Source organism: Dromaius novaehollandiae, chromosome 2 (genome assembly GCF_036370855.1).
Source record: "Dromaius novaehollandiae isolate bDroNov1 chromosome 2, bDroNov1.hap1, whole genome shotgun sequence".
Lineage (NCBI taxonomy): Eukaryota > Metazoa > Chordata > Aves > Casuariiformes > Dromaiidae > Dromaius > Dromaius novaehollandiae.
In genome coordinates, this window is record NC_088099.1 from 77,725,182 (window position 1) to 77,752,834 (window position 27,653).

General features: G+C 37.1%; 1 protein-coding gene and 1 long non-coding RNA gene across 5 annotated transcripts in view; one reads left to right on the forward strand and one right to left on the reverse strand.

The window, feature by feature from the left end:
• The window catches only part of RECK (reversion inducing cysteine rich protein with kazal motifs), a 77,494-nt gene that overhangs the window by 29,458 nt on the left and 20,383 nt on the right, over positions 1-27,653 (reverse strand). For 3 of the 4 annotated variants that reach the window (XM_064506806.1, XM_064506805.1, XM_064506803.1), the window contains 7 exons: positions 19,103-19,188; positions 12,571-12,618; positions 11,534-11,575; positions 3,470-3,503; positions 2,458-2,655; positions 1,740-2,007; positions 123-302 (listed from right to left, as the gene is read on the reverse strand). In XM_064506806.1, coding sequence (XP_064362876.1) covers positions 123-302; positions 1,740-2,007; positions 2,458-2,655; positions 3,470-3,503; positions 11,534-11,575; positions 12,571-12,618; positions 19,103-19,188 — 856 coding nt within the window. The remainder of the gene's footprint in view (positions 1-122; positions 303-1,739; positions 2,008-2,457; positions 2,656-3,469; positions 3,504-11,533; positions 11,576-12,570; positions 12,619-19,102; positions 19,189-27,653) is intronic. The other variant, XM_064506804.1, reaches the window with a different exon arrangement.
• On the forward strand, positions 24,509-27,230 carry LOC112995827 (uncharacterized). Its single transcript, XR_010387754.1, has 3 exons — positions 24,509-24,754; positions 25,491-25,627; positions 27,048-27,230. It is a non-coding gene; the product is annotated as an uncharacterized LOC112995827 (long non-coding RNA).

Below are 27,653 nucleotides of genomic sequence, written 5' to 3' on the forward strand. Positions count from 1 at the left end.
TTGCCTAAAAAAAGATTTACAGAAAGACAGTGACATACAATCTAAAAATACATCTGAAAAACATTTTTTTTTATTCAAAGCACAGGAATTCCTTTATAAAATAATCAGTGTTTCTCTCCTACCTGTTATTGAAATTAGTGCAGTAAGTAAGATTTCTACAGCCCAGCTGACAAGGTTCTCGTACATCTGCTAAACAGGTCAACATGGAAACTTCAACTGCGTTATACTCACAAAAGCGATCAAATTCTTGCCAACTCTGTGAATTACCCCAGCTCGTGCTATAAAGCTTAGTGCAGAGCTCTCTGAAACAATATAAAGAAAAATCAAATGAAAAGAATAGCAGTCTTTCAGATATGATAACAGAATCTATAGTTTCTCTGCTCATCACAGTAGCCTAAAGTAACTGTAGAAATCTGTGTTAGTGCCCCTAAAATCAGCAAGATTATCCAAATTCTGTGCTCATATAACCCCACTCTACTGGCAAATTTTCTAAATTTTCCAGTTTTGTTTAAGACTGAAAAACTTCATAGTATAAAACTGCAATACACAACACAAAGATAAATACGAAGACAAAGCTGGAGTTTGCAGGAAACCTGAACTAATGAGGTGGGAACTATCCCAGCCAATTTTATGTGTAGTAAACCAGGCTGACACAACAATGAAGAAATTCTATTCTCATCCTTTTACTTCAGATCACATCATCTCCTGCTACAGAAAAGCTCGGCAAACAAAACTACGCTTCTTCCTTCACCCTGATGTTTGAGGAAGATGAATTGTTTGTTGCTCGCATTTGAGTTCTTTCCTGGTATCAGAAATATCCAGGCCACTTTGTTCACAGTGGCTGTGAAGCTGTTCCCAAATGAAGATATGGAACCTCACTGTACTATTAAAGTCTATTGTATTGAAAATGTGAAGGAAGGATCAATTTTCAGAACTGACTATCAAAGCAAGCAACAAAAAGACATTATACCGACTGCCCTATGCTGCAATGTTCTATGAAATAACATAATTCTAGGACCCTCCTACAAAACCTGCTGTATTCAAGTTGTTTTGTTTAGCTAAACTTCAATGCAAAAGAAAGCAATAGCTCAAAATGAATTTTTACATGCTTATTTTATCACATTACATGCCTTTAAAAGGCCATAGTTATCACTTTTTAAAGTGAGTGGATAACCACTCTAAATAAAAAGCCCCCAATTACAGTTATTTGCAAGCATGCAACTATTTGACCGAAATCATTTTTTAACGTTGGAATAGTTAGTTCCAATATTTAATTAATATATTGCCCAAGCAATGTTTCATGGACAATCTAAATCTTATTTACTAAAGAATACCACTAGGGTTTTTAAATTGCAGCAGTCAGGCATTTGACACTTTGTACTGTTCATTTTCCCCTTAGTTCTCAGGAGCATCCCATTAAGGCCTCCTCAGCTTGTTGCAGTGTTGACTGCTACCACCACAAATAAAGCATAGATTGCACTAGTCTTGTGTTTCTGCTAAAATAAGTTAGTGCTGAAAATGAAAAAAAGTGTGATTCCTCTCATGAAATGGTATTTGTTGAGATGAGAACAAAGCACTGGGCAGAATGTGACACCCATCAGATTACCTAAAACTGTTTCTCTCTAACAATTCATAGAAGTCAATACTTGACTTACATAGCAGGATTTGGGCAAAGGGCTGGCACCAGACAACTTCTGAAGCATTTTCACAATTAGAAATGAGGGAAGAGAGATACTGACCTACAGGTGGAAGAATTTGCTTTAGCACAGCAATGGAGCTTAGCCCCATCAAGGCCTGTTGAAGGTGGAGGGTGCACAGTGACTCCCGGGTGAACAGATCTTGAACTCTCAAGAAAACATTGCCAAAGTGGATCCTGAGGAAGAGGCATTGTTTTACAGCCTTCTATAAGTCCATCAACAATTTCAAGCTCTGTTTTCATTGACATTAGAATTCTTTTACAAGCAGTCTGACATGCATAGTCCTCTGCTCTATCGCAGCAATACAAACCTGTTAAAAGAATTAAAAACCGTTAATTATCCAGCATATAACAAAACCCAAGACACATTACATATCAGCCTTTAGAGAAAAGTGTTCCAGGAACATTTTTTAAAATAAACTCAAATAACGATGATTCTTTTACTTGTTTTAAATGCAAACAGAGTCAACCCTGAAGAAAAGCAGGAGAAAAGTAGAATTTATAAGCCGGTTATTAAAAAAAACAATCAGCAATGCACCTATGTACACCTAAATTTATCAGTGTATAAATTTATATGATTATATTATATAAATACGTAGTAATGTAATCTACATAGCAGACTTATACAATAATACTGTTTATATACTAAAATTTACACAATCAAATCCTCAAGCATTTTGAGTATTTTTTTTATAATTTTCAAAAATAAAATAATTTTTATACTTACTATCTGTAGGGTTTCTCATTGGATATATACTTACTATCTGTAGGGTTTCTCATTGGATATGACTGTGTATAGTTGTTCACACAGCGTATTAGCTGAGGGCTAATAGATGCACAGTAGTTTTCAACTGCTTTAATTTGTGAAGGACCAGGAGAAGAGTCTGTCCGAAAAATTGCTTGACAATATTCCCGACAGTTTGTATGATGACCTGCATAACTGCAACAAACTGATCCCACTGGGGAAAAAAAGAACCCACAAAACAAAAACAACAGAAAAACTTATGGGTTCCTATATATAGAAACAAGCAAATCTGTATACCACAGAATGATGCTCAAGGCATTGCTGGAACAAATCATGAAATTCTAGGCATCATCAAAACAATCTCTGGCTCCAGAAACACTGTGCTTATCTGTAACTAGCCAAAGCATGTTTTCTTGTTTGGTTGGTGAAAAAAAAAGATCTAAAACTCTGTCTTGAAATCAAAGTTCAAGTCGCTAGCAAGCCAGCTGAATTTTATCTTCAGCTGTTTTGTTTTTATTTATTTTAAAGTAACCAGACTTGTCTTCTAATTGAATTATTAGACAAAAATTAATAGGAGACAAATAAATATGGAAGCAGTATCCAAAAACTTGTTCAAAAGAGAGAGAGAGGGTATCATTCTGATTCATCCATTGTTGTCATGTTATTAAATATATAGATCTTGAGAAATATTTTTACTAGAATTAATTCTGAGAGACCTTTCTTTTCTACAGAGACATCAATCAATAGAACCTTCATATGGAACAAAAGAGCTTCTATGCAATTATTGAAATATGACAGAAAAGATAAAACAAACAGTCATATATAAATACTTATATAAATTATACAGGCAGTCCAATCTTCCTGTTGCTTGAGCAAGTATGTTTATGAGTGTGGTTAATTGTTGTATGCAACTAAGCTCATGTGATTTGTAAACACAGACCTACAGAATTTCTTAAATGTTAGAGGAAAGTTATAAAGAAGGATCTGAAAGGAAAACAAGAGAAAGAAACTACTCATTATATACTTACTTTCATTTCTGTTAATACAACTAAAGAGAGCATTCTGAAAACAAAACAAAAATGCAGTTACAAGTAAGAAAACTTCAAATGCATATTTAAGTGCCAGTCATTTCTTATTATGAGCCAATTCAATTTAGTTATTGCTCTAATTCAGTCTAACCTGGAACAAGGAAAAATATTGTATAAAAATAGTGAAAGTAGGAAATGGAAATTCTGCTTGCACTCTTAATGAAATACATAAATATTCAACCAACTAAATAGGAAGATTTTTCCAGACTACATCAGAAATGATACCCTGGAATACGATGTACCAAAATGTTTTATTGATTATTATTATTTTAAAGAATCTACAAGGAAAAGAAAACTGTGCACATTCACACATGCAAATAGAAAATCTTAGGAAATTCAAAAACAATATGGCTTACAAGTTAAAGCCAAGAACTAAGATGAATGGCAATTTTGTGTGCTTTTCTCAATGTTAAACTGGAGCAAGCTGCCAATTTTCACTTCAAGGTTGGACTTTTAAGCACTATGTAGTTTAATCACAACATGCATCACACTAGAAATACAGCCTTACTGATCTTAATTATACTATAGAGTATAAACCTGTCACAATCATCTCATTGATGATTGAAAATAAACAACAACACTGGCCGAATTCTTGCCACATAGAGAGAAAGTCTGGATTCCTTTCCTCTCATATTTGTGCTCACGTATTCAGCTCAATGCAAGCATTCCAGCCAATGGAATTTCTTCAAAACAAAAAGCACGATTCCTTGTGTGACAGCAAAAGAACAAGACACAGTCAGTGGACCTTTTTTTCCCAGGGACCTAAACTAGTACCAAGCCCGTGTTCTTCCAACAAAAAAGGATAAGAAAGGATCCAGCTCTTTATCATAGAAAACACAGACTTCCTACTTCCTAGGTTAAAATGCATACAGTTCCACAACCTAAAAAAAAAAAAAAAAAAAAAGTACTGATGTGAAGGAGAACCAACTGGAGGACACTGAAGCGAAGCAGACTAAGGAATTTTAGGTGGGCACAGAAGTCAAGAACTAGCTAGTGTACATATATCTGCAAGTAAGAGCATATGTGCAAGCATGCACGCACACATTTGCATCCAGAAAGGTGTCAGAGTGGGAAATCAAAGGGAATATGTATTAATGAAGGACGTTAGATAAGTCCAGACTGTATTCTTTATTTCTAAAAGAAGAGTTTTATGAAGTCAATTAAATTATATCCAAATCAAACACTGCCTGAAGCATGCCATCAACTCCCTCAAACTGCAGCAGCCAAAAGGTACAGTTGGGGGATATACAACATTTTAACCTACAAAAGAAGGAGAAGACACACATCCAATTGGTTTGCTTCAGAGCACTCTAAATTAATCTAAAGACAATTCACTGAAAAAAGGGTCTACGTTCTGAATTCTTGCCCAGAACAACTGCTTTCTTTCCCACATTAAAACACATATCTCCTCTCAAAAAAAGAGACACTGCACCTAAGTTTTCTGAAACTCAGTGACAGGATGAAGTTCTAAGTCTGGAATTCCAAAATATAATTGCCAATTATCAGACTTTAGAATTATATAATTATGAAAAAGCAGAGAAAGTTGAACTCCTTCCACACCTTATCAGAACACTAAGCAAGATTATCAAAAATGATTAACAGAGACAAAACACACAACCATTTTCTTCACAAAAGTTCTTCATAAAGTTTCTAATTTCCTGCATTTCCCCTAGCACCATCATTAAATAAATTTGCATTCTATGTAGCATCTCGACAAGAAAACAGAAACACGTAAAACAATCCATAAACAGCGTGGGATTAAAATCTTGTTTCAGTACAGCAAAAATATAAGATGTGCTGCAGCCTCTCAACAAAAGAATGAGACCTCCTCATTCAAAGGCAGGATTTTAAACAGGACAGCCCCAACATTGAATCTTATAGGGAACAACATCACGCTTTTCTGTACACAGTCAGAAATGCATTTACTGGATAAACCATGGCAGATATGGCATTGAAATAATAACCCTAGGAGGGGAAAGACAAATCTAACCTGAAAATATAAGTTAATTATCTATGAACATCAGCTACTTCTCATTTTAGTGATAGGAAATTAAAACACAGGTCCATTGAGACATTTCATCAAAACCATACCAAAATTCAAATGGCTGCCTAATGGAAAACAGTGGCCCAACAACTCACAAAGTAACAATTTAGAGATTTTCTTTTTATTCTTTTAATATCCCTTATTGAATTTTACATCTTTGCACCCAAGCACACAGCAACAGCTCCTATGACCTTAAATCATGGATACTGCAGAATTTCCCTGAGACTATGAATGAATTTGCAACAACATTCCTCATCCCAGCAGCATGCTTTCATCTGATTCATTTCAGATTTTACCTTTGTACTACCCACAAAGCAAATCCCATCATCCACTCATCTGTGTAACAGGGACAAGGAAAAAGAGAACTTAGGGGAAACAGAAGATGTAGAAAGAATCACCATCCCACCCTTGCGAAGTAAAGAACAGATTTACACTGTTGCCTAAAGGCTTGTGTGACTTTTACAGCACAATGCTTCCTTCTCTATGGATGCCAGACAATGGTCACCAGATAACCACTGTTTCAATGTGGCCATCCAGTTTTCTGGGGACCTGTGGTGTATCAAAAAAGGCAGAACTGTCAGATAGGAACTGCCATAACAAACATCTCCATGATCAAAACTGACTGTCCTCAGAAGCCACTGAAATTGGACTCCTCCCCATCCAATCTGTGTCAAGCCTTGGAAGGTGGTGTATAAGCCAGTCAGGTACAAAGCAATACTGTCACAGTGCATTAATAAAAGTACAGTATAAGCTGCTGAAAAGGCTGAAGTCTGTCTGTCATGGTTATAACTAAGTACTAAACATACTGTCAGTCAATACAAATAACACTTAGAATCATGATGTGAAGTTGCTTTAAACTCAGCTAAAAATTGTCACAAGTACACACAAAAATAACCAAAAATATTGGGAAATTTATGGTGTCTACTAGCGTTCATCCTCTGAAAAAAGGCTCAAGTTGGGGCAAGGTTATCTTCTTGTAAAATTTTATACACCTTTTCAGCGAAACAAACAGGATCCTCTAATCGGGTAAACAATCTTCCTCTTTCTGTACTTTGAAATTGCAGTTCCATGGACTGCTGAATCACTGTAACAGCTCATATTCTACCAAGAGGAGGTAGTCTTGCTTTTCTTCTCCCCTTTGTTTTCAGCTCTTCTCTCCCGTTCTCAGTTCTTCTATATTATTGTGTGCTTCCTTACATCAGCTCTGGCAACAGTCATCTTTCTGTGACCTGATTTTTCTCAGTGACTCTGCAGAAAACGGTCCTTTTTTCTCTTGTGCTAGGAATTTAAAACACATCATAGAAGGACCTACCAGATGCCAGAGCCAGAATAAGATAAGCAAAAGTGTATTTGTATGGGTAGTGGTGGGAGAGAATGTGTGGAAAAAGGTGTGTTGCAGGAGGGTGCAAGAACAAATTTTTCAGCAGCACTGAGTTGTTAAAGCAACTCACCATAACTCAAGAAACTGTAGCCTGTAGCCATCACAGAATACAGTGCTAGTTAAGGTGCTGACTTTGCTCTTCGTGTAGGTCTGGACAACTGCTCAGTTTCCCAGAAAGTACAGGCACACATATGGAAAGCATAGCTACGTAGACATGAGAGAATCTTAGAAAAAATAGTATGTAGTCATTTATTTGTCAAATTAGGCTGATAACAGCTTTAGACAGCCATAGTCTGACATGTGTGATTAACCATAATTTCATTACAGAATACAGGGTTAATCCCCTTCTTTAATCAAGTAACACTCATATTTATGATACTAGCAGCTTTTCTGACCATTCAAGCTTCCTTCTGAATTTGCTAACTAATATTGCCAACATCTCTTGAAACAGTGCACTGTGAGAACAGAAAGACAAAGACAGATAGCAAAGAAAGCAAAAGATAAAACAGACATATAGGTAAAGGGAAAAGGAATAGGAAAGGAAGTTCTGCTAAAGGAAGAATAAAATCATCAAGACCTGGGAAAATGAGGATAAAAGCAATAGTATAAACAAACACACAGATATTTCATTTTCAATTTTTGAATAAAATATTAAGTGAACAAAGATGGCAATATTGAAATTTAAAGAACACAAACATAGAATGATCTGTTTTACCTGCACATTAATCTCCTCCTCTTTCAGACTTCTCTCTTTTTACCAAATGGTTGAAACTGGTCATTAAAATTACTAAGATTATAAACAGGAGGAATGGAAAGAGGGGGGCAGACACAAGCAACACAGGTGTTTATGCCTTAAGAAAACAGTCTCAAAGATCTTTTGGTGTTAGGGAAACTGAAAAAGGCAATTAAAGTTTATCTAGCATAGAACATTTTTCAGTTTTCCCCACTGGAAGCTCCTGAAGCAAGATTTTAGCCAGTACTGCAGGACCTAACTGGTTTCGCTCTTTTTGGAGCTCATCAGCTGCAGGTAACGGCTCAAAAACAAAATGCACGCACACAAACACACAAAGCAAAGCATTTTGCTAAAGGAAGAAGTCTTTTCCGTCATAAGATATGTTTTTGTATTATAAGCACATTTTTTCTAAATTGCTGCCTTTTGTACCTTGAATGAAAAGTGACAGCAATGGTTATTTTTCCACACTAGAAAATAAGAGAATCTTGCTAAAAATCAAAGCTTCATTTTCCTCCCTGAAAAATCAAGATACCTATATTACATTAATTCTAGTGGAAAAATAAACTTAGTATTCTTGTCTTGGAGAAATTAACCATGTTAAAAACTATCTGAATACAGATCCTATCCAGTTAAGGCTATCTTAAATTAAAAGTATTAACTATGATTACAAACACTCTAGAAAACCAAATGCTTCACTCTATGAAAACAGTAATGAAAGTCCTGTTAATCTCTCCTTGACTTCATCCAACCTTAAAATTTCTCAACAGAAGTTAAAGCCACAAAACAAACTAAGGTTTCCTGGAGTCAATCAAAGTTTTAGATGATGTTGCACATCCATTTAGAACTCAGAAAACATGCAAAAATTAACAATTAAGGCCAAGATTTTCCTCAATTATGTAAAACAGTGGAGAAGTGAACACACTTTCAGAAATGGACAGCAAGGTAAAACAAGATCACTGGAACTTAATTTCCGTAAGATCAATGCGTTTTCTACCAACTTGCTCTGAATGGCAAAAAACAGACAAAAAGCACCAGAAGATAAGATAACAATAACATTAAGTAGAATATGTAGTATATGGTCAGAGTCTGCCCCACATTCTTAAGTAGTACATCCCAAGGCCACACACAGGCATGTGCTTTAAGAGTTCATTAACACATTTTTGGAACCTTTTCCTACACTATGTTCTAAACAGCTCCTTCAGTTATAATTTACTGTCTGCAAGTAATTGGCACAATTAGGTAAGAGCCAAAAACTGCTGACTGCATTTTTCAGAAGGGGTAATTAGTAGCCAGCATTCACTAAAACCTCAGCCTAAAGCAGGATCATATAACCCTAGGACATAAAAACAAGCCAATACTGTAGCACAGTGAATACTTTTCTGAATACTTATTGGAGCACTTGAAGCTGCAGGCATTGCATTTGAAGTTTCTGAATTTAAAAATTGTAGGAAAACAAAAAAGCCACATCAAGTTAAACTCTATTCAAATCTGTGAGAACAAAAATATCTTTTAATAGTGTAGGGATATCAGAAATGTTCAATATTGTGTGTCAAAAATAACACACAAAAATAACACTAAAACTATTCTTCTAGTTTATAAATAGTTTTAGTTTTTAGTGAAGAACATGGAGCATTTCCACTTACATTTCATCCACATGGCAGCAGATGTTATATTGCTCAGCTGGAGAAAATCTCTCATAAGGCCAATTAACTGGAGAAGCTTGAACAATGGCTTATTTAGAACACATGAGAAGAAAAGAAAGAAGAACTGGAGTTCCAAATGCGCAAAGAGGAACTCACAGTATGCAGTGTATAGATTTAGGGTTGCAATCTGTAATGGGAATTCTAGCACTGCCCTTGCCACACACAACAGAAAGAACAGCGATCTTAAAAAAGACGATAAAGCCTTCAAAGCTTATTTCAAGCATTATAGATGAGTTTCAGTTACTCCCGCAAGCATGTATTCTATGCAATTTTTTCAAAATGAACCTCAACTTCACACGAAGCTTTTAAAAACAGTAAAAATCAGAAAATCCTACATATAGTCTCCACATCTTTTTTTCTTCTTCCTTTGACTATTACCTACCTTCTTTTTAGAGGAAGATGAACAGGATAGTAGAAAGCTGGAAGAAGTAGTGAAAGATAAAAGAGATGAGACACACACAACCAGATAGAAAATGAAAAGAAGACACAAAACAACTATTTGAGAAGCAGAGAAGGAGAAGAGCAGCCCCCCAAATAAAATCTTTCAAAAGGAGCTGATGAAAGTACATTTCAGTAACATTTTTAAATATTCAGACAGTGTTAAAATGTGTTTGTGTTAAAATTCTAAAATAAATACATATAGTGCTACTTGAAAAAATAATAGGGCTTCACTTAAAAATCTTCAATGCACTGATCCAAAATGAATAGCTCATTACTCCATGATCTACTTATGAGATGTTCAAATGACAAGAATTGCAAGCTACATTTAAAGTAAAACTAATCCAGAAACATATGATTAAGAGAAAGAGAATCCTCAGTCTTGTGAAAAGCTGGCCCGTCAGCGCTAAAGTGACTCTGCTACCATACAACCTGCAACTCTGCTTAGCAACCTCAGGCCTTTTGCTATCTTCCGGTTTTTTTTGTTTGTTTGTTTTGTTTTGTTTTGTTTCTGTTTTTGTTTTCTGCTCTGAACACTGTGCCCTATTCTCAAAGACTTACTGCCTATTTCGTGCTCACTAACCTCATGGGAAGCTAAAGGGGTAACTCCTGAAGCTGCTTCCCTAATCTCAAAACTCTGCTGAAAAGTACTCAGCACAGTTCAGTCAACTATCATAAGCTATGAAAATCAGTAAGCTATAAAAATATTTTAGAAAAAGGAATTACACTTTCATATTCTTAATTCAGCTAGCTTTTACTCATACATCATATACCCATACATACAGTACCTCAATAATAGACTTGAAATCTGATGAACAAGCACTAAAATTGATATTGTAAACTAATTCCCAAATTGGATCTGCATTTTTTAGCAAATGAAGTAGGAAATCTTAAACACAAAGGCAAACATACTTGGAATGAAATTGCATTTATGTGATTTACAGATAGCTTCTGATTGTCAGCTATTTCAGTTTTAACTAGCCACTCCCTTCCCAGTCGTTCAGTTTCGTCCCCAACCAATCCAACCGATTTTGAAGTGTGGTACCAGTCAGACATGAAAGCTACTTACAGACCACATAACGAGCAGGACATATTCACCAGGGCACCAAGAGAAAAATGTTTAAATAAAAAGGATGAAAAATGACTAGGGTGTGAAATAGTGCAGGTTCCTAACCAGATGTAGTTTCTGGAATCTCACATCTTAGGCAAAACTTCCTTAAATATTACACATGCAGTGAGTCTCTTGAGAGCATAAAAATTACTTTTTTCCATGAGTACTAGTAAGCCTGGATATTTAGGCAAATTCTTTTTTCATACAAAAATCTGTAACAACCAAAGATCTACCATGTCGGATACTTCATTTTGATCCCTAACACCTATCTATACTTCTAATACTCCTAAACAAACAAAAACAAAAAACAGAAACAAAACAAAAAACCCACACAACAAAACAAACCCAAAAACTCTTTCCTTCTTTTCCATCTGAAAGACTGATTTCTTCTTCCATCATTTAAGCATTTCTCCCTCTCCTCTTTAAAAGTGTTGCACATAGAGAGAATTAAGGTTTTCTGTCCAATAACAGCAAGATCATTCTTGAATAAAGGTGGGGGACCCACTTTCCGAAATTCCAGACAAAAACTGGAAAAAGAAGAGCTGGGAAAAGTAAAAAAGATGGCCATTTTGTAGGCATTCTTTAATCTCTTACCTTTCCTTTCCCGTTCTCCTTCAACACATATTGGTCAACCTCCTACAGCAATGCAGAAATCCAGAAAAAAAGAAGGAAACATACCAGCATAATAGAGGGAAAGATTACAGACATGGACAGTATAGCATATCATAGCATAAGAGGAGACAGAACTACTTAAAATGAAAGTTCATTTTCAAGAGAACAAACTATAGTAACTTCAACAATGAAAAGTTTAGGAAAATTTTCCTTACATTCTTTTGATAAAGGAAGGAAAGAAAGGAACCAAAGAAAAAGAAAACTTTGTTTAATGTTTCCTGGAAATAGGAAACACATTACATTTCTGCCCATATCACAGAAGAGAAATTGTCTGATATCCTGCACTGTTGACCATGAACAGGATTTATGCAGGATTACCTAACTCAGGACAGAAAGTAGGAGGAAGGGAGACAAAAGGGGGGAGGACGGATCTGGATTTTAATTAAGAAATCTTTTGAAAGGAAAGAAAGTCCTAGCAGAATAGCATTTCTTCAACGTGTTTGTGTTAAGAAGAATATAGATGAGGGCAGATTTCTGAAAATACTCTCATGACTAATTTTAAGAGCAGAACAGTAAAAATAATTGCTAGAATACATAGCTTCACTGAAGTTAATAAAAATTATTAAGTCTAAAGAATTTATATTAAATAGGCTATTTAAAAGATTCTGTTCTGCGTTAATTTCTTTAGGTCAATTTAGAGCTGAATCTCCCATTATACAAGTAGAAATGTTTCTTACAGAATGAGTGCTCAGAATGAATGCCTACTTCAGGCAGACAAATTCTTATGAAAGAAACTATTTTAGAATTCACATCTCCATTTTAAAAGTTTCATCTTTTTTATTCAAATTAAGATGTATGCAAGTCTGTAAAAAAGGCAAGTCTAATAATTGCATGTTTATGAAACTGTAGAGAGAGGTAATCTACTTTTGAATAGAAATGAGTATATCCAGAATGGAATACATTTACAGAATTTATAAAACAGCTGTTTTTTAATAAGATACAGACACATACATACATACCTCATATTCCTTTCTGCAAACTTTTAAAACATCATTCTTTGAAGCAGCCTGAAAGACAGTTAAATTTCTTCATTTATAGTAGAAAATGAAAATAAAATCATGTTGCAAAATAAAAACTATTCTACCTTTATGTTAACTGTGATAACCATGAATCCATAATCCATTTAAATGTTTCTTTCTAAGAATCAAACAATCCATGTAAAGCTTAAGAAAAAGCAGAAACCACAACTTTGTCAATACTACATTCCATTAAAAAGCAAATAAACTCATATTTATGCACCAAATTAGTTGAAATTAAAAGCACATACCAAGCTACTTTCTTTTCATCAAAGGTTTACCAGGTAGAACAGAATACTGAAAAAAAAAATTAGCGAATTGAAGAGCTCGAGCATAACACTCCTCCATTCTGGCTTGCTCAAAACTATTGTTCTGTTCTCTTCTCCCTATTGCACATACACTTATTTCTACAGTGAAAGTAATTTGCAGAAATCCTTCCTTCAAATTAAAGATCTGCTCCTTATTTGTTCTGTAGGTGCAGCACCTGTCACTCCTTTTTCATATGAAAAATATTCAGAATTACCATTACTACTTACATCAGCTATTCCCCCCCACCCCAGTAATTTAAAATATTGGGGTAAAGTCTGACCTTGAGCCTATCGTATCATGTTCACAGAATCACAGAACAGTTCAGGTTGGAAGGGACCTCCAGAGATCATCTAATCCAACCTCCCTGATCAAGCACGGTCACCTAGAGCATCTTACCCTGGACCCTGTCCAGATGGCTTTTGAATATCTCCAAGGATGGAGACTCCAGAGCCTCTCTGGGCAACCTGCTCCAGTGCTCTGTTACCCTCCTCCTCACAGTAAAGAACCTTTTCCTATGTTCAGACAGAACTTCCTGTGTTTCAATTTGTGCCCATGGCCTCTCATCCTGTCACTGGACACCACTGAAAAGAGTGTGGCCCCATCATCTTTACGCCCTCCCTTCACATATTTATATGCTTTGATAAGATCCCCCCTCAGCCTTCTCTTCTCTGGTCCCTTCATCATCTTAGAAGTCCCTTGCTGGACTCACTCCAGTAGCTCCATGTCTCTCTTGTATTGGGGAGCCCAGAACTGGACCTAGTACTCCAGGTGTGGCCTTACCTGGGCAGAATAGAGGGGAAGGATCACATCCCTCAACCTGCTGGCAATGTTTTCCTAATGCAACCCAGGATACCTTTAGCCTTCTCTGCCACAAGGGCACATTGCTGGCTCATGCTCAGCTTGTCCACCCAGACCCCTAGGCCAGCAGGTCAGCCCTCAGCCTGCACTGGTGCATGGGGTTATTTCTCCCCAGGAGCAGGACTCTGCACTGCCCTTTATTGAGCTTCAGGAGGTTCCTCTCTGACCATCTCTCCAGCCTGTTGAGGTCCCTCTGAATGGCAGCACAGCCCTCTGGGGTATCAGCCACTCCTCCCAGGTTTGGATCATCAGCAAACTTGCTGAGGGTGCACTCTGTCCCTTCATCCAGGTCACTGATGAATAAGTTGAACAGGATTGGACCCAGTACTGACCCCTGAGGTACACCACGAGCAACAGGCCTCCAAATACACTTTGCGCCACTAATCGCAGCCTTCTGAACTCGCCATTCAGTTTTCAATTCACCTCACTGTCTGCTCATCTAACCCACACTTCCTGAGCTTGCCTATGAGGATGTTATGGGAGACAGTGTCAAAAGCCTTACTGAAGTCAAGGTAGACAACATCCACTGCTCTCCCCTCATCTGCCTTGCCAGTCATTCCATCAGAGAAGGCTATCAGGTTGGTTAAGCATGATTTCGCCCTGGTGAATCCATGCTGACTACTTGTGATCACCTTCTTGTACTTCATGTGCTTGGAAATAGTAGTAGTAGTAGCAGCCTGTAGTTCCCTGGGTCCTCCTTCTTGCCCTTTTGGAAGACAGCAGGGACATTTGCTTTCTTGCAGTTCTCAGGAACCTCTCCTGATCATAATGACTTTTCAAAGATGATTGAGAGTAGCCTTGTAATGACATCAGCAGCTCTCCCAGCACTCGTGGGTGTATCCCATCAGGGACCATGGGCTTGTGGATGCCCAGTTTGCTTAAGTGATCCCTAACCCCAATCCTCCTACACCAAGGGAAAGTCTTCCTTTCTCCAGACTTTCTCCCTGGTCTCCAGGGTCTGGGATTCCTAAAGGACAGTTTTACCAGTAAAGGCTGAGGTGAAGAAGGCATTCAGTACCTCTATCTTTTCCATGCCCATTCTCACCAGGGCCTCTACCCCATTCAGTAGTGTGCCCATATTTCCCCTAGTCTTCCTTTTGTTATCAATGCATTTATAGAAGCCCCTCTTGTTGTCCTTCCTGTCCCTTGCCAGATTAAACTCCAGATGGGCCCTGGCCTTCCTAGCCTCATCACTGCATGCTTGGATAAAATCCCTATATTCTTCCCAGGTTACCGGTCCCTGCTTCCGCCATCTGTATACTTCCTTCTTCTGTTTGAGTTTTGCCAGCAGCTCCTTGTTCATCTATGCAAGCCTCCTGCCTCCTTTGGTTGACATTTTGCTCATTGGGATACACTGTTCTTGAGCTTGGAGGAACTGATCCTTGAATATCAGCCAGCTCTCTTAGACACCTTGCTTCCTTCTAGGGCCCTATCCCATGGGATTCTTCCAAGCAAGTCCCTGAAGAGGCCAAAGCTTGCTCTCCTGAGGTCCAGGGATGTGATTCGCCTTTTTGCCCTGCTCCCTCCTCACAAGACCCTGAACTCCACCATCTCAAGGCTGCTGCAGCCAAGGTTGCCCCCAATCTTCACATCTCCAACCAGCCCTTCCTTGTTTGTAAGTATGAGGTCCAGCAGAGCACCTCTCCTCATTGGCTTCCCTATCACCTGTCTCAGGAAGTTGTCATCAATGTTTTCCAGGAACCTCCTGGATTGCTTGTGCCTTGCTGTGTCATCCCTCCAGCAGATGTCAGGGTGGTTAAAGTCCCCCATGAGAACCATGGCGTGAGAATGTGAGGCTACTTCCAGCTGTCTCTAGAATGCCTCATCTACTTCTTCCAAAGAAGTTCTTCAAAGTGCCAGCAAAAAAGCCTCTCAAGTTTCAAGAACCAAAATTAAAAGCCAAATATTTCCACATTATCCCTGATGTTTGGCAAATATGGATATTTATTTTAAATGAAAGTCACGTAAAACGTATCAACCAGAATCAGCTAAAGTATGAAGTATATCCAAGATAGTTAGACAGCATAGTCCGGAATCAAAATAATACAGTATTCAATTCTGAAAATAAAGAGAAATGATACAGTAATAAGATTAAATAAATAGTATTTCACAGGACATCACAGTAAATAAATTGTTTTTACTAGCTCTGGAGAACACTTAAACTTCAGGATAAGTTTGAAAACTTAGCTGAAGAAATGCACAGGGAACAGATACATATATATACTTTCTGAACTGCATTTACATTTCTGTCTGTTGTTTTCCTTTTTCTAACTATGCCATGAACCTTCATATGGTATGGCCAACCTTTCCTCTCAGACTGTTCCACAATATCCAGTGTGTGAACTCACTTCTCATCTCTTTTCTGCAATACCCAGTGTGTGTACTCACTGCTCAACTCTTGTTGAATACTTTATACTATAAGCTCTCAGGAGAAGGTAGCATCATCTTTTTTTGCATGACAATAATTTGCAATAGGTTGCCAGTCCAAGACTAACATTACACAGATAACATGCAAGATACTATATTGGATTTTAGACATGTCACTGTTCCAGAAATGAATTATAAGGATGACAACAAATGATCACACACTCTGAACTTTGAAAGTGTTTCTATGGTCTTAGGCATACACTTAGAAACTGCAAAATGGTTCTCAGATTTTTAGTAAAAAGACCATTGCTAAATGCATGTATTACGCTTATGGTTGTCACTGGTGCACTCCTCAGACAAAAATTTTGATATGGTAACACTAAAGGCTGAGAAAACATAATTCTTCCATCTGATGAAGGAAAACCTCTCTGAGGAGGCACAAGAATCTATTTGGGGCTGACTGGAATGTTGTATCACTAGACATTACACTGCACATAAAACCCAGTCACACAGTCTACCTCTCTGAAACTATATGCTTGTCTTCTACTCAGCATTACTTTAAAATAACAACTTTTATGCAGAGATTGTGAAAAAAGTTTCAAGAAATTAAGTATAACCAAAGCAGAGCAAGCTTCAGAATCTCTATAGATTCAGTTGATAAATTACTATGAAGTAACAAAATGCAGCACATGAGCAACAATCACGTCTACTGTTTGCAAAGCAAAACTAAGTGGATTATCTCCATTTACTAAGTGCAGCGGTGTTAAGACATGCCTGCAGCCAGCTCTCACACAGGAACTTCCGTGGTGTGGAAGATGGCTGTTGTACTTTCAAGCTGTAAACACAGTAAGACCTAACCGTATCCTCATTACTGAGCAATTAAATTTGGTATTAGAATAGAGGAAGAAGGCACAGTACCTCTGTCAGACACTGTCTAGAGGCCTCTCTTCTGCTGGTATCACAAGTGGTGGCATTTAGGAGGTTCTAATGTTACTTAATGTATTTTACACTAGTCAAGAGCAAGTCAGGTCCCAAGACCTTGGTGATACCCTGAAGTTCAGGTGATTCTTATATAGAGAAAGGGAGGAAAACCAAATAGATCTCTATTTGCCACTTAGCTCTCTTATGGAACAGGAGTCACATTAATTACACTAATCATTTTCCCCATTTTTGTTGCTTTTGGGGCTTCCAACCCTGGTTTTCTCAGCCTGTAAACCCTTTTCACTATATTCAGGACATCTCAAACCCTCTGTCATGGGGCTAGTACATCTACTGTGGCCCAGGAATTCTCTCTCACTTCTTCTGTTCAGCCACTTGCTGTTGGCTTGTCCTGTTTTCTCAGAAGTCCACTTAAGCCAGTTCTCTTTGGACATGGCAACACCTAATAAGAAGTCCCCTTTCACCTTTGTCTTCTCCCCTGCTATGCAGGTGAGAGACAAAGAATGTGCAGGCCTGTTCCTTAAGCTTGTTGCAGCTGGCTGGGCAAGATCAGCTTTGTCCCGAAGTTGCCTAGACCAATATAACAAGGCAGGGGTTGTCTTTCCCAAACCACTATTAGTTCTGAGGAAAAAAAGCCTCATTTATTAACATCTACTTCTTCCTTATGTTTTCATCTGCTCCCAAACCTCCAGAATCTTAGAGAACAAAATAAAATATAGTTTATTTAATTCTTAGTCCTCTTTGAAAGAGTAGTAAAACCAGCACTTTGTCTGAATTATATTCTTATTCAGGCAACTGAGCTAAAAGCCATAAGGAGCTGATGCCCCATTCCTTAAAACAACTTGGCAACAACACTGTTTATCAAGGAACTGTTAATTTGTCACTCCAGTCACCCACACCGGCTAATCTACTGCCCTGCCTTCATCCACCACAAAAAGAAATACCATACACTGGGCAGAAAAAGACCCCAAGATATGTAGGGCATCATGTGGTAGCAATAAACTATGCTTAAGCAGAAAAACAAGACTAAGTTGACTTAACTTGGAATTCAATTTCCTCGATTAAAATGCCATCCTGACAGCAGACTATTATAATGTTGTTTTCTGTGGGGGAGGTGTTTTTTTTTTGTCCTGTTAGATTTCAGTGATCATGCCCAAGTCAAAGTATTTTGATAGCCACTAAGCATTAGTTTGCTATTGACTCAAAGGAGAAAGTCAAGTAAATTACCTAATGCCTTCCTCTAACAATTTGTAGAGTACAACTAAGAAGTGAAAAAGCATTGAAATTTTAAAGTATCAAACCACAGTATTAGAAAAAACTTTGTTTTGTGATTTAAAGAGTTTGTACTTCACTTGATGATACTGAATGAAAAACAAATGATTGTTTCTCCCTACTGATCACAACTCATGGCTCTCTGAAAACAGCTCAACTCCAATATGATAAGATATCTTGAGTATGTTAGAAGACAAGTGATTGACCCCACTATTCAACTGACATCTCATAGATTAGAAATCCCCTCTTGAGAATTGCCTGTGTATCTTTTCAGACATGCATAGAGAACACACCATTTGTAGAAACACCAAGTTTTCTCCCTGAAAACGCTAACTCTGAGGTCTTAAAATTTCTTCTTCCAGGTCATCAAGTCCTAGCAAGCAGCCTTGTCCTACAACACAGTTAAAAATATACATCCATATAAAAGGGTAAATTTTTATATTAGATTTTTATCTCAGTAGACTTGAACTTTTGCTTTATTATTGAAAATTGACTTTAAAAATGTCAATTCTTTGTTTTGATTTTGGATTTTTATTGCTGGCATTATTGTCAGTTACTCTTTCTGGCAAGTTTCTTGTCAAGTTTTGCAATTTTAAAAAGTGTTCATATAATAATTTAAATTTGCTGTAAAAAATGTCTCAAGTCTCAAGTTCACAAACAGTAATACGTGAATGAATTCAATACTCCATCATTTAACATAAAGCACATGAAAAAAATTAGAAAGCCATACCTGTTTACATGCTTGCCGGCATTCCACAGCAATAGCCAGCTCACAGCAACCTAAACCAACCCAACCATCAGACTTCTTCAAAACTCCTTTGAAAATAAAATGACAGTACATATTACAGTAGTAAGAGAAACTGTGCCATCATTTTCTTTTCCCCATCCCATGAGTCAGTTACTTTTCAAATATGATAATCCCTATTCTCTTTCAAGAAACCTATTTGTAGATTACATTGGTTTGGAATGACTTCTATACGCTGAATTGGAATTTTGATAATTTCATTTAGCTAACCTAAGGTATAAGTCAATATAAGCCAACAGGAAAAAAACAGGCATTACAACATTATCTCCTATAGACACATTTTCTTGTAGGTTTCAATAGCATCATTTTTTAACCAAGTTCCTCAACACAGAATATGATGTTTCTTAATTTTTTTCAAGCTTCTTCTGTAGTTTCTTTCACTGCTTAACGTATTTTGATCTTCAGAATTATCTTCAATAAGTCTCCTATCTTCCTTTCTCTCTTTCTTGCACTTATTTCACTGTTCCCATTACCCCCATTTCTTACTATAAAGTCACATAGCAAAGAGAATTCTTGCAACGATTTGTTTCATCTCTTCTCCACCCCCCTCCAAAGCAGTCTCTATTCACAAATATTTTCAAGACATCAGAAATCAAACCAAAAAGAATGCATTCCTGTATATATTTCACATGTAACCTTTAGGACAGAAATAATTAGAGGGAAGGTTTGATCTACAGAGCAGCCTAGCATCTTTAAGCCCATTTTAAAACTTGCCATGCTTTTTTTTCCTTAGGGAAAAAAATGTTTAGCTCAAATGAACCACTCTCCATTTTGTTATGAAGTCTTTTAATAAAACAATTTTTTAGGATATACACAAATTATATCCTTAATCTAGGGGAAAAAAAGTTGGTAGTAGAAGGCAAAAATAACCAACTTAATTAAAAAAAATTCTGAAAAGTACAGTAGAAATACCTATTCTGAAAAGTGAAACGGGATGCCTAGCTTTAAAAAGAAAAAGTTGAAGAGCTGGGTTTTACAGACCAGTGAGCTTAAATTCAATGCTAAGAAAAAACTAGAAAACATAATCAGAAATTACTTGCATGGAATGGAAAACAATAGCTAGTATGGATTTATCAAGAACAAAATTGCCTTTATAATTCACTGTGCTGGCTTTGCAAACACAGATGGTGTAGAAATGCCTTTGTCCATAGCCTTTCCAGTATCAGTCTCATGACATTCTAATAGGCAAATTAAGAAAACATAATAATAGTAAATTTACAAAGTGATAAAGAAAATGCTTTAGGTACATTAATGTTTTAATTTGTAGAAAATTATGTTAATTAAAATTCTAAAAAGCAAATTAAGATATTAATGCTTGACACAAGCAATGTGGCAGGATTGTACAGCACGGTAGGGGTGAGGCAGAGAGGCAAAAGTGCAGAACAGCTTTTGGATGCAGCCTGCATTTGGCCAGTTTTAAGTGGCTCTGCCTCATCTGAAGGGTCCGGACTTTTTGAAAGCCCTCTAGGCCAGTTATTCAATGATCTCTTTGAAGACTGTCCGAATCCTCTTCTCTTTTATTCAGTCTTAGCTCACCTTTCCAATTTGCACAAGTTAGTTAAGAACACATCTCAAGGCCACAAACAACTGCAATTCCACCTTACATTCCACTTCCATAATTGATGTAAGGAATTTGTTTTTCAGAGATTGATCATCTCTCTGAAAGCGTTCAAGAGATGGTTGTCATGCATAAATCAACAGTTTGTTATGAATGTTCAAAAATTCCAAGTTTGATGCTTTTTTTAAAACTAATTCCAGAAATAAACAGATGTCTACATGTGACACACACACATCTGCAGTTAATTACAAAATCAACTAGTCAATACACTTTATTTTAGGCCTAAAAATTATGTAACAGTTGTTTCTGCACAACTTTCATATGTGGAGCTGTACACAGATTCCTTTCAGTCAGAACAGTATTCAACGAGATATTCATATTTTAAGGTTCTTTTAAAATACAGGCAAGCTAATAAATATTAAATAAATAAATATTAAAGAAAGATTATGTGCCAATATGAGAACAAGATTTCCACAAACTTCTGTTGCAATAACCAGCTATATCCATGAGAAACACACAACAAATCTAGTTGTGCAGTTTTAGGGGCAACATAAACACAGAACACTGACTATCAAGCATCCATATTCTGTGCAAGATGGAGTCTGTGTTTTCCAGATGTACTTTTACTAGGACTCAACTCTGATAAAAGAATGAAGTAAACTTGCATTAAAATTCAGTGTAAAACCCAAAGCTACAAATACATGCCACATTAAGAATGCTGATAAGCTCTAGCCATGCTTATTAGTTTCTTGGCAAGTGGCCCTCTCCCCAAGATATTTCAGAGCATCAGACAAGCTTGTAGAGAAAAGTCTGATGTCACATCTACACAAAATATTGAACTGCAATTTTAGTACAGCAGCTTATAAATTAATTTTGTGATCAAGGTAATTAAAATGGATGCATTTATAAACAAAAAAACAGCTTCTATGCACAATGGTGCGCAGTCTGTAGCTTTGATTATTTATCGAATATAAAGATGGGCAGAACACAAATCACTGAATTATAAAAGATAAGTTATTTGCATGAAATTGGCTCTTCTCTCCCAAACCCTCCCATAAAAGTTTCCACAAGTCACAACACATGGGTGACATGGCTTACAATACACAGATATTCTTCTTCCTTACTTTCCCATTAAAAACACTTTATTGCAATTTCCACAAGGGTATTACAAGACCAGAAACAGGGATGGAAAGCTGCACGAACATGAAAAATTAGAGTGTGATCTCCAGTACATTTATTTTGTAATGAAAGAAAGAGTCTACATAATGAAAATATTTGAGAATTGCTGGATCACACTGACCCCCAGGAATCTGGGAAAGAAAACAAAAAGAAAGATGGAAAAAGAGAGAAAACTGAAAAACAACTATAATTATTGCTTTATCTTCAAAAGCTGCATGTCTCAAGAAGGGTGCAAGAATGCACAAGTCAGTGTTTTGTTACACTTCTTTGATGAAGTCTTCTACAGTCTGCTTGCAGAAAATGAAAAAGCTTAGAAAAAGGACATAGCTACGATCAAGAACTATAGTTGGCTGGGTTTAGGTTTTTTTGTTCTTTTTTCTTTAGCTGGGGCCCTTCAATCACATCACACGTGCATGGTCAGATAGAAACTTTTTTAACTTCCCAGGTAATTCCCCCAAAATAATTTGCATTGTGTAGGCTTGCTAGATTTAATAAACAAACATTGACAAATATTAGATTTTTAAAAAGAACTTCTCCATTAAATCATTCATTAGTATTTGCTTTCAGAAAATACAGAAAAATGTTTTTCTTTCAGACAATATTTACATTCCCGAACATCTAGTCTTAAGCATTTTAATGCTTGCAACACTGCATTGGCAAGGACAATAAAACATGAGTTACAGAGTGTGGCGGACAGATGAGTGAACTTTTGCCTTAAACATTTCTTGGTATATAAGGTGCAAGCAAACCATAACCCCGAACAAGCCATCTGTTCCCGGCGGAAACAGGACTGAGCTGCTGCGACCCCCAAAATGGTCTCCCTGCAACCACCCGGGACACACCGAGCCTGCGCTGAACCAGGGCACGATCGGGCAGAGACTTTGGGACCTGGACTGTAAATTATTGCCGCTTAGCACAACTTCTATAAAACTTGCTTAGCATGAGTAGCTAAATTTGCTGAAGCCTTAGGCCGTACTCCCTAGTTCAGTGAGAAAGGGTCCCAGAGCTGGTGCAGGCAGGAAAGACAAGGGGGTTACCAGCAGTTTGCATTCCCATGCTTCATGCTCTGGGAAGAAGGATGTCAAGGCAGTGAAGTGAGGCCTGCTTGGGCGCCAGGACCCTGGGGAGCAGGGCCTCCTCTCGCTGCTGAAACAATGCTGATTGGGGGGTCTGGGCTATCTTGGGGTCCAGATCATATTCCCTTTGCCTGGACCTTGGGAAATAACACCTACTGTCACTGCTGGGGAAGTAATAATTTGTCAGGGCCTTGAGAGATAAGGGCAGGACCTGAAGAATGAAAACGCATCTGTCAGCAGAAACCACAACAGTAAACAACCTACCTAGGGACCCAATAAGGAGCAGGAGACCCCAGACCTAAATATTACTATTGGTCCAAACTACTGCGTGAAGGGTGGAGAGCTTAGATTGGAAAATATAATTGCCCAGGAATTTCTTTGTTCGGGGTCCCTCTTCGGAGGCACCCAGCCTGAGCTGTAATTCGAACGGAGTCAGCAGAACATCATCGGACTCGGAGTGGTGGTAGCTAGCTTCTCTCCTTTTCCAACTTTATCTTTTCCCCTTACCCTTGTTCCCCTCTTCCCTTCGTCTCCCCTTCGCCTTTCCCCACCTTTTCTCCCCACTTCGTGGAAAATAAAGTTAAACGGTTGTACGATATTTGACTGGTTTTAGCGTCTTAATCTTGTCCTTGGGATCGTAACGAAACCCCCCCGATATTGGATCGGGACACAGAGTTACTTTGTAAGGACGACCTCATAAAAGGAAGTTATTAGAAGACCGTTGTGAAAGGTTTAAGGAAGTGAAAAAAAGTGTGTGTTGGGGGGGGAAGCTCAGTGCTACCTGCAAGAACATTAAAATTTTAAGGTGTAATAACTACAGTAATGAAGTGACTGGTAAATGAGTTTCAAAACTTTAACATCTAATAGTCACATCAAGTTACTGTGAGGAAGGAGGGGGAGAAAATACAAACCACATTGAAAATACCCTAAGGATGTATGTATGCATCAAGCAGCAAATCATAGGACAGAGTTACAACTGATTTAGCACATATAATTATGCATTTTAGCACATTTAATCCCATATGCAAAAAAGGTTTCTATACACCTTCTTAAACAGGCAGGCATGTCATACTGTTCAGAACGACAGTAACCATAAAAGTCATCTGTCTATTCAGTCAATCTCTGGAGACTGTCTAGTCTAACACTCTTGCTCAAAGCAGGGTCAGCTTTCAGCAGAGTGGACTGCCAAAGACCACATTCAGTCAGGTTTTGAGTCTCCAAGGATGGAGATTCCACAACCTCTCTGGACAACCTGTTCCAGTGTTCAATCACTGTCTCAGTATAAAAAAAGATTTTTCTTAAGTTTAGATAAAATTTTCTGTATTTTAATTTGTGCCTATTGCCTCTTCCTCTTTTATTGGATACTACTGAGAAGACTCTGGCTGTGTCTTCTTTACACCCTCCCACCAGATATTTAGACATTAATAAAATCCACCCCGAGCTGTCTCTTCTCAAGGCCAAACAATCCCAGCACTATCAGCCTCTCTTCACATGACCTGCTGTTTTCCTTTTCTTGTATACCTGCCATATCTTAACTTCTTTTTTTTTAAGACCAACAGAGCTTTTCAGGAGCTGCAATACTCAATCAGACCAAGGAGCTATGAATGACATGAAGCTGTGGGAAAAAGGGAGTATTAAGATGCCATTTATAAATATTCCTGTTCTTGATATTAAAAGATGTCAGCCAGAAATGTGGAAGGCAATTGCCTGTTCACTGCAGATTAAACCTTGCCACAGCAAATCTAGAGGAAGTATTATCTGCAAGTAAGTACCTTTAAAAAATCAGTTGAGAGGTTCTGCTAGGGGTTTTCATGAGAACTGAAAAGCTGCTGTAGGATGGTGTATGGTTTATATTAGAGGAGACAAACATGGAAAGAATGTGAGCTTGTAGAGTTCCTATTGAAACTCCTACTTGCTCTTACTTGAATCTTCATCTCTATAAATGAAAGGTGCTTGCTTGTTAATGAGAGGGATGTATGTGCTTCCATTGTAAAGCTGATCTTTTTGGCTATCTGTGCTGTCTATAAACCTTCTTTCCTCTTTTTTAATTTTTAACCTATTGGTGATTTTCAGCTAGTAGAGAGAAAGGTCTGTGAAAGATATGAAGTTCATAAAAATTTTGAGAATAGGTGATTGGGTAGAAGACACAGTGATTAATAGTAGAGGTAGTGAGATATGAGCTCAACTCTTATTAGAGATTAATAAAGGAAGAAAATGCTTGGTCTTGAAAGATATATTCATATGAGGCCATGGAAAATACAGATTGACCAGCCCAAAGTAAAGGAAGAGTTGTGTAAACAATAGTTCCTGTCTTTGTAGCACAATTTTTTTTCCATTCATATATGTAAAATTTAGCATCTACGTAAACACTTTGTTGTGAGAGGAGGCAGGAGGGGAGAGGTGTGGTTTCGGGAAAGGAAGCGGAAAGCAATCTTTTTTATACAAGACCTTTTTTCTTTAAGTAGTGTTCATGAAGTTCTGTTTATTTATTTATCTGAAGATCAGATTGTGTAGAAATACTCAAGAAATGTGGAGATCATAATAAATTTCCTGAGGGCCACACAGCTGAAAGTATTTGTGAGCTCTTATCTCCAACAGATGACTTGGAGAACTGTATCCCTTTGGATACATATCTGAGTAAGTATCAACGTACCTGTGCAACAAAGTTAGAAACTGAGATGCTTTGAATGCTTATGATTGCTTTTAATCATTTCCATTATTTCTTTTAAAGAAAATTCTAATTGTATTGAATTTGAGAAGTAAAAGTATTTATTTAGCATTTTAGAGAAGAATTGCTTGTTCAGATTAGCATATCTCACTACATTCATTCCTTCTGGTTTTGGAACTTCATGCAATCAGTACTTATATACTAACGTGTATCAGATGATAATCTGGCCTATTGAATTTTAATGTCTTTTTTACCTGATTCAGAATAGACCAACATAATCCTACTTTAAAAAGTAGTGTTTGTCAAGAAGTCATCCTACCTTCCAAAAAAGTACTGAGCAATAAAAAAACCACCAGCAGTATTTTATTTACAGAACAAAAGCTGGATCATGCTTGGAAGGACTGATCGCAGATCAATGTCACTTAAACAATAGCATGAATTAGAGCACAACTTCTTGATGTCCAAGATCAAATTAACTACTGGGCAGTTGAACATTAGTAGGTTTATAGAAGTTTTTGTGGTTCTGTGTTCCTCTAGCACATTGCCTTTGTTCTTATTCCTCAACATGGAACACAGTTGTATTGGTAAGACTTTACTTTGGTTCTAGATTTTGTTGAATGCATCTTTTTCCATTCCTTTCCACACTATGCCCATTGCATATTTATCTCTGTAGGATTTAGACCTTTTTAGCTGTGAGAATCTGTAAGTTTTAGATACCCCTGCAAGTTAAATTTTGGTATTTCTTTCTCAAGATTCTAGAAAATTTTAAAGTAATAAAATTTGGTTAGAAAGAGCTACAAGAGCTAAACTAATGTTCATTCAGCAGTGATTGGAAAGATATCCTTTTTCGATTGTTCCCAAAGAAACAGTGTATTAAAGCTTTGGGTTCTTCTTTCCATTTAGCTGCTGCTTTTCCATGATGTCTTCCCTTTTCCTTATCTTGTATGAAGAGAACATTACTAGTGAGCTAAAGGAAAACAAAAGCTAAGTTATATCTTAAAAGTTTATCAACAATACCACATTTAGTTAAACTTCCAGTGTACTTAATCATGGATTGTGGGTCTTCTCTTGATTAAACTGCTGGTCATCATCTCTTTGTATATTTGTCATATAGATGAAATTCTTGAGGAAACAAGATAGAGCAAATATATTTTTATTTGTGAGGAATAATTCAGGTCACTATTTCCAAGACTGAGGACTTCGCTTTTGAAATGAGTTAACAAATTAACTTGGCATTTCAAGCTTCTACAAGTATAATTAAAAAATAGTTAAGATTTCACAGAATTGTCAAAAACAGTTTATTTTACTGAGTACAAGAAATGTCACGCTTTATTGCAGAAATACAGACCTCATGTGAATCACTATAGGTGACCTGTATTCTATTTTCAGGTCCAAGTTCTCTAGGTAACATTGTAGAAGAAGTTACACATCCATGTAATCCAAATCCATGTGCTGCTAACCAGTTATGTGAAGTGAATAGGAAAGGATGTCAATCTGGAGAACTGTGTCTTCCATATTTGTGTGTTCCAGGTAAGGGTTTTGGACTTTTGTGTACGTGAGTTTTGCTGATAAATGTATGGTACTGAAACTTTGTCGAAAGCTTTAAGATGAGTTGCTGCTCTCTCAAAAGAGAAAGAACTATTATCACAATTATCTCATCTTTTCAAAAGCTGTACCCAGCACTCCAGCTCTTTTCAGTTTCCTGTATGTTCCTATTTTTATTGTCCACCAAAAAAGCATCATCTTCTCAGATATATTACCTATTTTGCTTCAGAATAAATAAATGTCTATGCGTGATCTCTAAGCATTCTGCCTGCTATTTAAGATTACAAAAATACAGCACTGCATATACAGTGCCGTACATTGCTCCTGCAGACACCAGGGCAGGTATAGTATAGTAGTATTTCCATTTATTATTAGCTGTATCTTCATAATTTTCTTTATTGGTAAAATAAATGGACATTGTATCTTGCCTTGAAATTAATGAAAATTGGG